General features: G+C 35.4%; 2 protein-coding genes across 2 annotated transcripts in view; one reads left to right on the forward strand and one right to left on the reverse strand.

Moving 5' to 3' along the window:
* Positions 1-25: 25 nt before the first annotated feature.
* On the reverse strand, positions 26-7,765 carry LOC148064504 (cytohesin-2-like). The gene is made up of 13 exons (XM_087808434.1): positions 7,707-7,765; positions 6,858-6,916; positions 6,728-6,792; positions 5,783-5,849; positions 5,187-5,305; positions 5,025-5,105; positions 4,851-4,963; positions 4,316-4,464; positions 4,052-4,163; positions 3,209-3,285; positions 3,064-3,135; positions 2,850-2,998; positions 26-290 (listed from the first exon to the last, which is right to left on the reverse strand). The coding sequence occupies exons 1-13, from the start codon at positions 7,744-7,746 to the stop codon at positions 194-196; spliced, it is 1,200 nt and encodes a 399-aa protein (XP_087664560.1). The 5' UTR covers positions 7,747-7,765; the 3' UTR covers positions 26-193.
* Positions 7,766-14,280: 6,515 nt separating this feature from the next.
* The window catches only part of sstr3a (somatostatin receptor 3a), a 7,109-nt gene continuing 5,968 nt past the window's right edge, over positions 14,281-15,421 (forward strand). The window contains exon 1 of the mRNA XM_087808744.1: positions 14,281-14,309. The gene's annotated coding sequence lies outside the window, so the exon portion shown is untranslated. The remainder of the gene's footprint in view (positions 14,310-15,421) is intronic.

Consider the following 15,421-nt stretch of genomic DNA (forward strand, 5'->3'; position numbering starts at 1 on the left):
TTTATTTTTTTTGACATTTACAGTAACTCGTGGGTCTTTTGAGCAGACGGCGCCCCCTGTTGGTGGTTCTTGTGCTTTCATTTAAGTTGATTTCATATTTACAGTTTCAATAATGACTGTGGAGATGTTTGTAAATCTGTGAAAGTGCTTCAGTGATCGTTTATTTTCTTAAAAAGAATTCAAGAGACAAACTTCAGGATTCCGACTGAGGCGAGGCTTCTTCGCTGGAGACGACTTTCCTCTTGCGCTCGAACACCAGGTCGTAGAAAGGATTCTTGGAGACGCTGGATCTAGAGTTTTTGGACAGGAACGGGACTTTTATCACATACGAATCCATTTATTTCTTAATGATCATTATTGACATATATATTGTATTTTCTATATTTTGAGAATTATTTGTACATTTTCAACAATTTACTTTAATTTAAAAAAGAATAAAGAGGAGACAAAAATATTACACATGATTATAATTAGCCTATGTTAGCTAGCATTGTTAGCACATAAATGTATCCAAAAAAATCGATACATTAATTTCCATTTATTTATATAAAAAATAAATATTCCTACATTTGGTTCTATTTTTCTTCAATTTGTTTTGTAGTATAAAACGATGATCTAACAATGCTAGCCAAGATAGGCTAATTATAATATAGTACAAAAACGCTGTGCTAACAATGCTAGCTAACATAGGCTAATTATAATATATTACAAAAACTATGTGCTAACAATGCTAGCTAACATAGGCTTATTATATAGTACAAAAACGATGTGCTAAAAATGCTAGCTAACATAAACTGATTATAATATAGTACTAAAAATTGCGCTTACAATGCTAGCTAACATAGATTAATTATAACACAGTACAACAAAGATTTGCTTATAATGCTAGCTAACACAGGCTAATTATAATATAGTACAAAAACAATGTGCTAAAAATGCTAGCTAACATAGGCTAATTATAATATAGTACAAAAACGATGTGCTAAAAATGCTAACTAACATAGACTGATTATAATATAGTACAAAAACGATGAACAAACAATGCTAGCTAACATAGGCTAATTATAATATAGTACAAAATCAATGTGCTAAAAATGCTAGCTAACATAGACTGATTATAATATAGTACAAAAACGATGAACAAACAATGCTAGCTAACATAGACTAATTATAACACAGTACAAAAATGATTTGCTTATAATGCTAGCTAACATAGACTTATTATGATATAGTACCAGAACGATGTGCTAACAATGCTAGGTAACATAGGCTATTTATGACGTAGTACAACAACTGTGCTAACATAGACTAAGTATAATAAAGTACAAAAACTTGACACTGCTAGCTAAGATTGGCTAATTATAATAATAGTAAAAAATATATATAATGTAGTATCGCCCTGTGATGTGTTCTTGCGTATTTGTTTCCAGATTTGTTTGGGGATTTTTCTCTTACTTGAATTGATATTATATTGAATACTTGAATAAATATTAGCTTTTAAGAAACTTGTGTGGCCTCTCACCGCTGCCGCTCACGCTCTCTTTCAGGTGTTTCATTGATTCAATTTTTCATAGTCATGTCAAATAATCTCCTTGGCTGAGGTATTAACCATTGCTGTGTCTCAAATCGCATAGTACGCCAATTGAGTGCCCCATGCACACTCAATTGTCACTAAAACGCCCACAAAACTGAGTATGGTTCGATGGACACTATCTACACTAAACGGCTCCATCTTAGTGACGTTTTAAAGTGACGTCATATATATATTCATATATATTCATATACTTACAGGTGTATTTTCAGCAGCAGTAGAAGGATGACACTTCTTCGCTGCTGATACCATCTGAAATATCTCGCCAATATTTTGATTCTCATATTTTTTCTTTATTTCTTCTTCCAAACCTAACGTGCTGCCAGCAGGTGGCGATAGTGTTCCTACAGCTGGTTGAAACCATTGTTAAATAGAAGTAGAAGAAGAAACTGTCGCGTCATTTCCTGTTAGTTTGTAGCAGCAGAGTTTGATTTGAGACAAACTATCTGTGGAGCATTAGTTACTAGTTAGTACGTACACTATCCTGATGATACTAACTTCTAGTATACTAAGAGAAGTATGTTTGAGACATACTATCTGTGGAGGATTAGTTACTAGTTAGTACGTACACTATCCTGATGATACTAACTTCTAGTATACTAAGAGAAGTATGTTTGAGACATACTATCTGTGGAGGATTAGTTACTAGTTAGTACGTACACTATCCTGATGCATACTAACTTCTAGTATACTAAGAGAAGTATGTTTGAGACATACTATCTGTGGAGGATTAGTTACTAGTTAGTACGTACACTATCCTGATGCATACTAACTTCTAGTATACTAAGAGAAGTATGTTTGAGACATACTATCTGTGGAGGATTAGTTACTAGTTAGTACGTACACTATCCTGATGATACTAACTTCTAGTATACTAAGAGAAGTATGTTTGAGACATACTATCTGTGGAGGATTAGTTACTAGTTAGTACGTACACTATCCTGATGCATACTAACTTCTAGTATACTCAGAGAAGTTTGTGATTTGAGACACAGACATGTCTGGTGACTGATGACGACAAACACTAGTTGCATCCGTTGATCTTTTTTCCTTTTAGCAGAGAAACAAAATAAAGAATCCAAACGCTCTCTTTAATGAGTCGCATGGAACGATCACTTCGGCGCTAACTACTCCGTTTGCTCTCGAACAGCCGTAATGAAATCTGAAAGAAGTAATTGCTTCCTTAATGGTTTCAACGGTTGCCACGGCAACCCGTTAACTGGTCAATAAATCCATACAGGAGCCCTGTCGCTCTCACCTGATGGCTCGGATCCACTCGTCCCGCTCGTCGGCGCTGGCGGCGCTGAGCTTGTAGCGCAGGTGTTTCCCCTGAACCACGCCGCCCCGGGTCTCCGTCTTGCAGGCTTTGATCTTCTGGCCGCTCGGGCTGTACAGCTCCAGGGAGTACTGCGGGTCACACAAGTCCGGACCGTCACTCACGGGAGCCTCGCCGAAGCTCCGCGGCGCCTCACCGGCTTGCTGGTGTACCGGGCGTCTCGGATCAACAGGTTCTCCAGGGGGATGATCCCGATCGGGTCTTTGTCCTGGTTGGGGGGGGGGAGACAGGCGTGAGTGTCCGGACAGAACTAGTCGACCCGGGGAAGAGTTGTGCCGTACGGTCGTGTACTGGAAGTAGTAGAGGCAGCTGTCGGTCAGGATGAACCAGCGTCTCTTCCAGGTTTTCACTCGACCTCCTGAAAAATCTGTATTTTATTCTCGGCACAGTGTCGCCATTTTAAGTAGCACCAAGTTTTAGACCCACTGCACTCATTAAAAAAACTCTTGTCTTGTTTGGAGTGGACCAGAGTCAGGTCCATCCCATCGGATGGACCCGGGTCATCCCAGCCCAGTGAGAGCGATACTCTTACTGCTGACCTTCAGACCTCTTCCTCCGAGACACCCTTCCTCATTACAACAAGCCCAGACCAGCGGCGGATGAACCCGTTGACCCCGCAGGACGTCCGCAGAATAAGAACTCCGTTCGAGGAGCTCCTATTCTGTTGGGTTTTTTTCGAGGCTGTGAGCAGTGCTGTGTCTCACACATACTTCTCTGAGTATACTAGAAGTTAGTATGCATCAGGATAGTGTACGTACTAACTAGTAACTAATTCTCCACAGATAGTATGTCTCAAATCAAACTCTGCTGCTACACACTAACAGGAAATGACACGACAGCTTCTTCTACTACTACTATTTAACAATGGTTTCAACCAGCTGTAGGAACACTAGCGCCACCTGCTGGCAGCACGTTTTGCAAGTTTAGTGTAGATAGTGTCCATCGATCCATACTCAGTTTTGTGGGCGTTTTAGTGACAATTAAGTGTGTATGGAGTACTACATTTCGCATACTAAGAATTGAGACACACTTACTCACTAAAAATACTAACTTTGAGTACGCTAGTATGTGATTTGAGACACAGCACGGGACTACATGTACCGGAAAAACAACGTCCTTCTCACCCATCTTCAGGAGCCAGCCCTCTCGGTCAGGGTTAAAGAAAGTAAGCGTGAGGTCGTTCCCGTCGTCCTCTGGGATTTTGAAGGGCTCGCTGCGAATGCTGTGGTACAGTTTCTGGAAGATGGAGAAAAACGTAAGCCGGGACGGGACCGGGGGACGGGACCGGGGGACGGGACCGGGGGACGGGACCGGGGGACGGGACCGGGGGACGGGACCGGGGGACGGGACCGGGGGACGGGACCGGGTCCGGAGCAACCATGGCTCACCGTGAGCAGCTCGGTGGGAAGGTCGGCGCCGCTGTCGATCCCTCTGTTCATGGACACGAAGCGCTGCAGGCTGGGTTTGTCCTTCACGCTCGGGTTGTGGAGACTCGTGTTGAGCATGATGACGGAGAAGGACAGGATGTAGCAGGTGTCTGTGGAGACACCAGGGTTTTGAAGCAGAACTGTCCGTATAAGACTTCCTGATTAGCTGTAAGTCTTTGTTTAGCTTCGGTGACCAAAAGGTAACTGAATCCAATGGTTCAATCCCAAAAGAGCCAAATAAAGTTCCTGGTATTAAGGGTGTTATCGTAGGGTCAGGATTACCCTAATACTGGTGTTGATGTCACTTTGGTCCCAGAAGGTCTTGGTATTGTTAAAGGACTCTACGAAACTGTTACCATTTACACTCTTTCTAGACACCAAAGAAGTCGGTTGACGCAATGACCCCTGAAAAATAAAAGCCAAGTCGAGATCTCAGACCTGACCCAGGTCAAGTCCTTCAAACCACATGACCAACCTGATGATCTTCGGACCTCACCTGTGGACTGGAAGACTCCGGGGTTGCAGTCGCAGTAGCGAGAGGCGAAGGCCTCCATCATCCGGTCGATCTTCTGAGCTTCTCCCGGGAGACGGAAGCTCCAGAGAAACTGTCTGAAACAGGATTCAACCATCAGGTTGGTGCCGGTTCACCTCCGGTCTCGGGAGAACCAACCTCAGCGCCTGAACCAGGTTCAGGTCGGAGAACTCGTGAAGACCCACGAAGGCCTTCAGGGTGGCCAGATGCAAGTCATCCCTGAAGCGTGAAGAAGTCAATGGTGTCAGAGATTCCGTCGTCACTCACCCCCGACATGTAGACCCGGGTCGGATCACTCGCCTCTCCCCGAGGAAACTCCCGATGGCCGTCTTGTTCAGTCCGTCTTCCTTGTAGAGGAACTCTGCTATGGACTCCGCCCGCCGGTCCAGCAGGTGGTTGTCCACGAGGTAAGCGATACCCTGTCGAAGGAGAGCAAAGTTCTTGACTCCCTATGGCTCATGGGTCAACAAGCTATGCTAGCAGTTAGCTCCTTCATGAGGAGACACTTCTGAGGCGACACATAGGCTTATGCACACCTTCCTTGAGCTAATGGCTACATTACAAATGCAGCTCAGTATGAACCACACGTGGATCTCGTCTATGAACGGAGAATAAAAGCGAAGCTCTTATCAAAGTTGTCGGGGACGTGTTCAGGGACGAATGGTCTCTCTGAAGGTGTGTTTCTAAAGATCCCCTCGAGGAGGAGGTTCCTGCGGTGAAGAGGCTCTTCGGCTGCACTTCAGAGAACAGGATGTGGTTCTTCTCTCTCGTCTGTTTGCTCTCTAACATCATCGCACTTGTGATCCTTCCGACGGCTGTCTCTGGTGGATCTTCGACGCCGTGTCGCGCCGGACAAACCTGGCGTCGCGTCGAGAGCCACGACGACTAGAACTCACCGCTTTTGGAGCCATGTTGAATTTCTTCTTCCCGTACAGTATCCGTTTGTGCCTTAAGATGTTTTTACTGCAAAAAAAACAACGAAATACAACATTATTAATCCAGTAAACACATATTTACATAATCTCAGGCTCGGCTCTTTTCTCCGTCAACCGATTTTGGCGCCACTGCCCATAGGGGGCGCTTGTGAGGCAGAAGCGTAAAAGTTAATATAAATACCAAATCAACCACGGTAAATAAGAGTGTAATACGTCCATGCAATTATATTTTTAAAAGCTAGTAAAAAAATGTAAAGATACTTTTTTAACTAAAAATATTAAATGATTTGATAAACCTTTTATTTTATTTAAGTTATTTACATATAACTGCAGGTAAATAGAACTTAAATATTTAAATACTAACATTTCTAAAGATATATAGCATGAAATAGGTATACATTTGTAAAGAACCACATAAATACAACATATATTAAAAACAAACAGAATCAGAAAATTAATCAAATAATTTCATCCTTTTTTTCAGCAAAAACTAAATTCTCCTTTTAAAATGTTTGTGATAACAAAATATATCAAAATACTTATACAAATAATTAAAAAACAAATATAAAAAGGACAAATAAACCTAGTTTCTTGGTCTAGAATATTACATAATTCCATAATTTGAAAAATAATTTAGATTTTGTTACAAAAGTCAAGAATCCTTTAATGTTTTGTACCTTTTTTTCCACAATTTAACTGCAAAAAATGAATGAAAATTCCATCAACATTAAATATGAATAACCTTGAGATCCTCAAATGTTTGTTTTTCAGTAAACGTTGATTATTAATATAAAACAAAGCGGAGGTCAAATCAGAAAAGACATGTTCACGGTGCAAGTGTGTGGGAACTGAACCTCGAAAGAGGAAGAGGTCGGAGCGACTCTCGCCACATCAACAAAAACTCACACTTGCTTCTCGGGCTCAGGGTCTCGGATTTCCGACATCATCTCGTTGATCTCCAGCCGCAGCTTCTGCAAAAGGTCGGATCGGCCGTGAGACGCTCGGCGTCCGAGATCTTCCCGGACCTGAGACTCACCTGGAAGTTCTCGCAGATCTCGTCCGTCATTGTCGTGCTTTTCGTGGACGACCGAGGAGCTGCAGAGAAGAAACTCCATCGTTGAGGGTTTATCAAGGACACGCTTATGCTTGAGTCATGGTTTTTTAAGGGAATTAAATAAAAATGTGGAGCTAAATATTGTATTTAAACAAAATCTAAAAAGTTTCAGGAAATTGATTTTAATCAATGGGGGAAAATTCCAGTAAAATTCCATTTAAATAATAACTAATCATAAAAGCGTTTCTGATTTAAAATAATAAAAGAAACAATAATTCACTTTATTTTATCAAAACAACGTCTTCATTTATTTACATTAACGTTGAATATTAAGTGAGAGTAAATGCATTTAAAAGCTTTTTATTATTATTAAAAAATATGATATTGCGAAATAAATACTTAATAAAAAGAATAAAAGTAAACATAAAATGTCATAGAAATAAGAATAAAATAAGTGGAAAAATGAATTCAAAACAATAGAAAAAGTAAAGTTAAGTACAAAAATAAATAAAAAGAGTAAAGTTTGGTTTTTTTGCTTGTATGTTTATGATATTAGAAAATATATTTGAAAATGATTTAAAAAACGAATATAAAATGGGAAAATGAACCTGAAATATAATTCACTAATAAAATAACAATAGATAATAAATGATCTATATATTGAGTAAAACTTTCATATCTGTTTTGCTAAAGATCAATATTCATCAAATACATTTCAACAATACACGGGATATTTTCGTTTGTTTTTTAGTTACACAATGTTGTCTTCAGTTCAACACAAAGAGATAAGAAAAGGAGTTTGAAAAGAATTAAAGTAGAGTCTAGACTCACATTTCCCCCAGAGGAAGCTGCTCTTGCGTCGCGCCGCCATCTTGAAGTGGAGCCTGAAGTGCGGTCTGGACAGGAAACGACGACGAAGTCAAAGTCACGACAAAACCCGACGAACAGAGAAGATAAACATCGTTGTTCGCTTTTCATTGTTTCATTATAAATATAAGTGTTTTAATCCAAGACACTTCAAACATAGTTTAAAGTAACTTTTAACACATCAGACAGGAATCTAAATAAAATAAAACAAAATTAAATAAAATTAAATAAAATAAAATAAAATTAAATAAAAATAAATTAAATTAAATTAAATTAAATTAAATTAAATTAAATTAAATTAAATTTAAAAAAATAAAAAAAATAAAAAAAATAAAATCCAAGACACTTCAAACATAGTTTAAAGTAACTTTTAACACATCAGACAGGAATCTAAATAAAATAAAACAAAATTAAATAAAATTAAATAAAATAAAATAAAATTAAATAAAAATAAATTAAATTAAATTAAATTAAATTAAATTAAATTAAATTAAATTAAATTTAAAAAAATAAAAAAAATAAAAAAAATAAAATCCAAGACACTTCAAACATAGTTTAAAGTAACTTTTAACACATCAGACAGGAATCTAAATAAAATAAAACAAAATTAAATTAAATTAAATAAAATAAAATTAAATAAAAATAAATTAAATTAAATTAAATTAAATTAAATTAAATTAAATTTAAAAAAATAAAAAAAATAAAAAAAATAAAATCCAAGACACTTCAAACATAGTTTAAAGTAACTTTTAACACATCAGACAGGAATCTAAATAAAATAAAATAAAATAAAATAAAATAAAATAAAATTAAATTAAATAAAATTAAATTAAATTAAATTAAATAAAATAAAATTAAATTAAATTAAATTAAATTAAATTAAATTACAATTAAATTAAATTAAATTAAAACTGACTAGAAATATGTTTGGAATTTAATCTGAAAAATTGTTTTACAACCGAAAAAATGTATTCGATTAAAAATGTACAACATAAATTCAATAAAGTCGTACGTAAATCAATAAAAATAATTGAGTAAAAAAAAATTATGCTTGTATGTTTATGATATTAAAAGATATATTTGTAAATCAATAAAAAGAAATGATACTAAAAAAAAACAATTCAAATGAGAAAATAAACCTGAAATAAATAATTCAGTAATTTTCATTATGTTCTATTACAAAAGTAAGGTTTTTAAATGCAAATATACATAAGAATCAAATGAGTGTTTTGTATATAATATCAAAATATAGCTGAAGAATAATATAACATGAATATAAAATGACTATAATTAACCTGGTTACCTGGTTTAAACTGTCATATAATTCAGTAATAAAAAAGATTAAATAACAAAAGTATTTTTTTTTACAGGAATCTAATTCAATTAAATTAAAACTGACTAGAAGTATGTTTTAAATTTAATCTGAAAAATAGTTTTACAACCCAAAAAATGTAGTCGATTAAAAATGTACAACATAAATATAATAAAGTCGTACGAAAATCAATAAAAATAATTGAGTAAAAAATAAAAAGTATGCTTGTAAGTAAGTAAGTAAGTAATATTTATTTATATAGAGCTTTTCCAGACCAGGGTCACAAAGCGCTTAGACAATCAAAACAATATTCAATAAAGTATATACTTTAAAGATCAAGATAAAACTGAGAACACTAAAAGATATATATTTGTAAATAAAAAATATATATATACAGTATATACTAAAAAAAACTAATTAAAATGAGAAAATAAACCAAAAATAAATAATTCAGTAATTTTCATTAAGATTCGATTAAAAAAGTAAAGTTTTTAAATGCAAATATACATCAGAATCAAATGAGTACTTTGTATATAATATCAAAATATAGCTGAAGAACAATAAAAAATGAATATAAAATGATTATAATTAACCTGGTTACCTGGATCAAAATTAAATTAAATTAAATTAAATTAAATTAAATTAAATTAAATTAAATTAAATTAAATTAAATTAAAACTGACTAGAAGTATGTTAAATTTAATTTAATTTAATCTGAAAAATAGTTTTACAACCCAAAAAATGTATCCGGTAAAAAAAAAGTGATTAATAAACCTTTAATCTGAAAAAAAACATTTGCATTACAGTTTTTTTTTTCAATTGCTGAAGCACGATTTTTTGATTACAGGATCAGTTTTATTCAAAACACTACACACAGTTCACACAACCTGTGTGCAGTCATGTGCAATATAAAAGTGTTTTAATATAAGAATTGAAAAAATGAATCCACAATACTATTTAAAATCGAGGGAAGAAAGATAAAAATGAAATGTGTTTTGAATTAAGTCTAAAAATGATCATTAAATCACTAAAAACGTGAATCTGGAAAGAAAATTCCATTTTAAAGATGATGAGAAGAGTTTGAAAAAGTTAAAAACTTCCTTGAAATACACAAATGTTTCAAGACAAATTGAATAAATGGAATATATTTGTTTCGTAGAATGAGTTCTAACCATAATAGAATGTTTTTGTTCCACACTTTCTTTGAAAGTATAAAAAGTCCTTTTTAATCCACAAAAACCTTCTGTTGCTTCACATGCTCCGAGTCTGAGTCCATGGTTGACTCTTCACGCGTCGGCGACGACGTCTCAGTCGCTGATTCGTCCACGACTTCTCCACTGTCTCGGCTCCAAGGTCCCGAGTCTTTTTGTCCAGTTGCCACGGCGACGCTGGCTGTTGACAGATGACTGGAGATAATGGTGGATCTATTTGAGTGCGAGCGAGTGGGCAACGGTGACCGGGGTCACACACACACACACACTCACACACACTAGTACACAATTAAACAGCCACATCTGGCTTCGCGTGTCGACTTTTAAAGATAGTGTCAGTGCATACCTCCCCCGAGGAGCTCGTGTCACATGACTTTATAAAACACAGCATAACATCTTTTAAGCTACATTTAAAAATACTTTTCAATTTCTTTAATTTTTAGTGATTGAACGCTGAAGTTTAGCTAGTTCTGAACGCAGCAGCAGTGAGCAGCCATACAAGTGAACGATGAAACCTTCAAAACGTTCCGGGGTCCAGATGGAAATAGCAAAACAATTCCATCACTTCCGGTTGTTGCCCATTTGTAAACAAATCCTGAAGGTTTCATTGAAACACGTGAATCCGTTTTTGAGTTATTCTCCTGACAACAACACAAAAAAAAAGTTAGCAGTTTTTTATACATATACAAGTGAATGATGAAACCTTCAAAACTTTCCAGGGTCCAGATGGAACAAGCAAACGGCATGAAAAGATTCATCACCTCCAGTTGTAACCAATCCTGAAGGTTTCATTGAAACACGTGAATCCGTTTTTGAGTTATTCTCCTGACAACAAAAATGTTAGCAGTTAGCATCGGAAGCTGCAGACGGGCGTATCGATGACTGAGCGACGAAGTGATCAGTCGCCGTGACGATGAAAAGAGGAAGGAAGTGACTCACGACCTGCGCCCGGGACAAAAAGAAGGAGCTCATTTGCTGCTAAACAAAAAAGAAAAGCTCGGAGGTAACACTGTTTTTAGCTCCAATTAGCCGCGCGAGAATCGCCGCGAAAGGTCACGTTGGGAGTGATCGTCATGGCGACCGGCGTGATGAACGAGGTTTAAAGACAATAAATATAAGCTTTGATTTTTGAGGAGGAGACGAGCGACGGACGAGTTCTTTCACTCGAACACGACCTTCGAGTGAACGGCCGTGATTTCATGCTTTGGATTCGTGCGATTAATATAATATACGCTCAGATGTTTCCATCAACCTTCGGTTCTTCTGACTCCAAACACCGAGTGAGTCACGTTGTCATCCTTGAATTGATCTTTTTTTCTCCGGGAACCTTCGCCGACAGGTGAGAAGAATCATCGGACGACGACGACGCTCACGTGTTCGCCGTGGCAACGACAATAGTTCAGAAGAAATGGTCGAATCTGAAGAAGGACATTTTAAAAAATCGAAAAGGTTCAGGAATATTCCAGTTAAAATTCAATTTAAATGTGTTTAAATCATCGTAAAAATGTTTCTGATTTAAAATAACATAATAAAATTCACTTTATGTTATTAAAACAAGGTCTTCGGTTATTTTACGTTAACATTAAATATTGGTAAATGCTTTTTAAAATAATTAAAAATAAATTAAACATGAAAAAATATATATAAAATAATTCGAAAAAAGAGGAATTAAATAAGTACAACATGGATTCAATAAAGAAGTACGAAAATAAATACAAATAATTAATTAAAAAAAGGTTTTTGCTTGTATGTTGATGATATTAAAAGATATATTTGTAAATTATAACGATAAAAATAATGATAAAAAAAAATCGTAATATAATTCAGTAATAGAAAAAGATTTTCCTTAAGATTTGAATACAAAAGTAATATTTTTAAATAAATTAAAAGTAAAATATACACAAGAATCAAATGAGTTCGACATAAACATCAAAACATTCCAAAAATTAGTACGAAAAGAAATGAAAAGAATTAAGAAAAAATAATTTCAAAGTATTATTTTGTTTATAATATCAAAATATAGTTGAATAATAATAATAATAATTAAAAGTGAATATAAAATGACTATAATTAACCTGGTTACCTGGTTAAGCTTTAATATAATTCAGTAATAAAAAAGATTATATTACAAAAGTAAAGGTTTTTCATTTTAGTGATTCTATGCTGAAGTTTAGCTACGGAGCAGCAGTGAGCAGCCATACAAGTGAACGATGAAACCTTCAAAACCTATCAGGGTCCAGATGGAACAAGCAAACGTTACCAAAAGTTTCATCACTTCCAGTTGTAACCAATCCTGAAGGTTTCATTGAAACACCTGAATCCGTTTTTGAGTTATTCTCCTGACAACAAAAATGTTAGCAGTTAGCATCGGAAGCTACAGACGGGCATATCGATAACAGAGCGATGAAGTGATCTGTTGCCGTGACGATGAAAGACAAACCTCCGGAGTGAGAGAAAGAAATTAAACGTATGAAACCATAAATACATCAAATTAAAATGGTAAACGTGGAAAACATTTTTATTTCATTGAAATTGGCGGAAATGACCAGTTTTTAGCTTCATAATCCAACAAAATAATTACTTTTCTTATTTACGCAAAAATGTTTAGAATATAAAATGAATATAAAAATAATAACAAAAACTAATATAAAATGAGAAAATAAACCTGGTTAAATGGTCTAAAATGTGATATAATTCAGTAATTTTAAATAATTCATTAAGATTCAATTACAAAAGTAAAGTTTTTAAAGACAATAAACGTAAAATATACATAAGAATCAAAGTATAACATATTTCAAACCAATCCAAAAACTAGTACGGAAATAAATGAAAAGAATTAAGCAAAAACTAAATTCATTCATTCATTCATATTAAAGTATTTTTTTTGTTTATAATATCAAAATATATTTGAAAAATAATAAAAATAATAACAAATGATAATAAAATGACTATAATAAACCTGGTTTAAACTGTCATATAATACAGTAGTAAAAAAGATTATATTACAAAAGTAAAGTTTTTAAAGAAACATGAAATTAATCCATAAATGCATCAAATTAAAATGGTAAACTCCGAAAACATTTTTAATTCATCGAAATTGGTGGAAAAGACCAGTTTTAGCTTCATAATTGAAAAAATATATTACTTTTTTATCAAATATATATAAAAATAATAACAAAAACGAATATAAAATGAGAAAATAAACCGGGTTAGTAAATATAATTCAGTAAAATGTAAAATAATTAATCAGGATTGTGTTACAAAAGTATCCTTTGGTGTTTTTTAATTGAGGTTAAGACACGATTAGAGGAGACAGAGGAGGCGAAGGATGCTGGACCCGCCGGGGTCAAGGGGTCACCTGCCGACCACCCGTCACGACGTATGGTTCCCCGAAGACTTGTCCGGCGAAATGACCACGTCTGGTTTCATGGTTCCCTCGCCGCTCGTCACGGCAGCTGCTGATGACGCGTCACTGCGGCTCAGTGGGAGGAAATAAGAGCGAGAGAGCGACGGGAACAGAGCTGAGGTTCCGACGCTTCGCTCGTAGATCTATTTGGTGATTCAAGTTGAGAGCATATGTCCCGCAGCACACACACACACACACACACACACACACACACTCGGTGCTACTTCTGTCGGGTACTGGCCACTGCGGCTGAGGTGAGTTTGGCAGGTGGTCGTAATGTTGATGCATTTGAAAGGTTTGCTGCAAATGTTCTTCTTTCTGTCGGAGTGGAACTCACAGCTTCTCGTCCATCTGTTGTGACACACACACACACACACACACACACACACACACACACACACACCCACACACACACCTCCTACTTGACTGGTGTGTGCGCGGGCAGAGCTGTTACCTAGTTACCATCTGTGAGTCTGACTCTGTGGGTCCTGCAGCGACCGGGATCCGGAGCCTCGGCGGGGACTCGCGACGAGCGGCGGCCGACGATGAGCACCGGGACGCGGCAGAGCAGCGGCTCCTCGCGCGGTCTTCGGTCCGGGGAAGCGGACGCGTGACTCGGGAAGATTCGTCAAAGTCCGGTGAGTTCGTTCGGCTGCTGAGGCGATGATTGACAGATGAGTTGATGCTCACGTGCGGATGTTGAGAAGAAAAGATGTTGATACTTTGTCTTTATATGATGGTTGTTGTTGTTTTACACGTTTGTTGTTGTGTGTATTTATTTGATTTGTTTTTACTAATGAACGTGTTTAATTCTTTGTTTGAATGTGTAGTAATTTGTGTTTCTCGATTAGTTGCGTCAAATAACTTGTGCGCTATAGGTTGTTGTGTTGAAGTATTTGTTGTTGTGTTGAAATATTTGTTGTTGTGTTGAAATATTTGTTGTTGTGTTGAAGTATTTGTTGTTGTGTTGAAATATTTGTTGTTGTGTTGAATTATACTGTATGTTGTTGTGTTGAAATATGTGTTGTTGTGTTGAAATATGTGTTGTTGTGTTGAAATATGTGTTGTTGTGTTGAAGTATTTGTTGTTGTGTTGAAGTATATGTTGTTGTGTTGAAATATGTGTTGTTGTGTTGAAATATGTGTTGTTGTGTTGAAGTATTTGTTGTTGTGTTGAAATATTTGTTGTTGTGTTGAAATATTTGTTGTTGTGTTGAAGTATTTGTTGTTGTATTGAAGTATTTGAATTGTTGAAATATGTGTTGTTGTATTGAAGTATTTGTTGTTGTGTTGAAATATGTGTTGTTGTGTTGAAACATGTGTTGTTGTGTTGAAATATGTGTTGTTGTGTTGAAACATGTGTTGTTGTGTTGAAATATGTGTTGTTGTGTTGAAACATGTGTTGTTGTATTGAAGTATTTGTGGCTGTATTCAAATATTTGTTGTTGTGTTAAAATATTGGTTGTTGTGTTAAAATATTGGTTGTTGTGTTGTAATATTGGTTATTGTGTAAAATATTGTTTTTTGTGTTAAAATATTGGTTGTTGTGTTAAAATATTGCTTGTTGTGTTGAAATATTGGTTGTTGTGTTGAAATATTGTTTATTGTGTTAAAATATTGGTTGTTGTGTTGAAATATTGGTTGTTGTGTTGAAATATTGGTTATTGTGTTAAAATATTGGTTGTTGTGTTCAGATATTTGTTATAAATATTTAGTGTTGTTTTCAAATATTGTTTGTTGTGTTAAAATAT

The sequence above is a fragment of the Callionymus lyra genome, chromosome 15 (genome assembly GCF_982586985.1).
Source record: "Callionymus lyra chromosome 15, fCalLyr1.hap1.1, whole genome shotgun sequence".
In the NCBI taxonomy this organism is placed as follows: domain Eukaryota; kingdom Metazoa; phylum Chordata; class Actinopteri; order Syngnathiformes; family Callionymidae; genus Callionymus; species Callionymus lyra.

Coding starts and splice junctions, on each gene's coding strand:
- LOC148064504 (XM_087808434.1), bottom strand. CDS start 7,746: ATGGCGGCGCGACGCAAGAGCAGCTTCCTCTGGGGGAAAT. Junction 3,136..3,208: donor ACTACTTCCAGTACACGACC/GTACGGCACAAC, acceptor CCCCCCAACCAG/GACAAAGACCCGATCGGGAT. Junction 2,999..3,063: donor CCCGGTACACCAGCAAGCCG/GTGAGGCGCCGC, acceptor TGTGACCCGCAG/TACTCCCTGGAGCTGTACAG.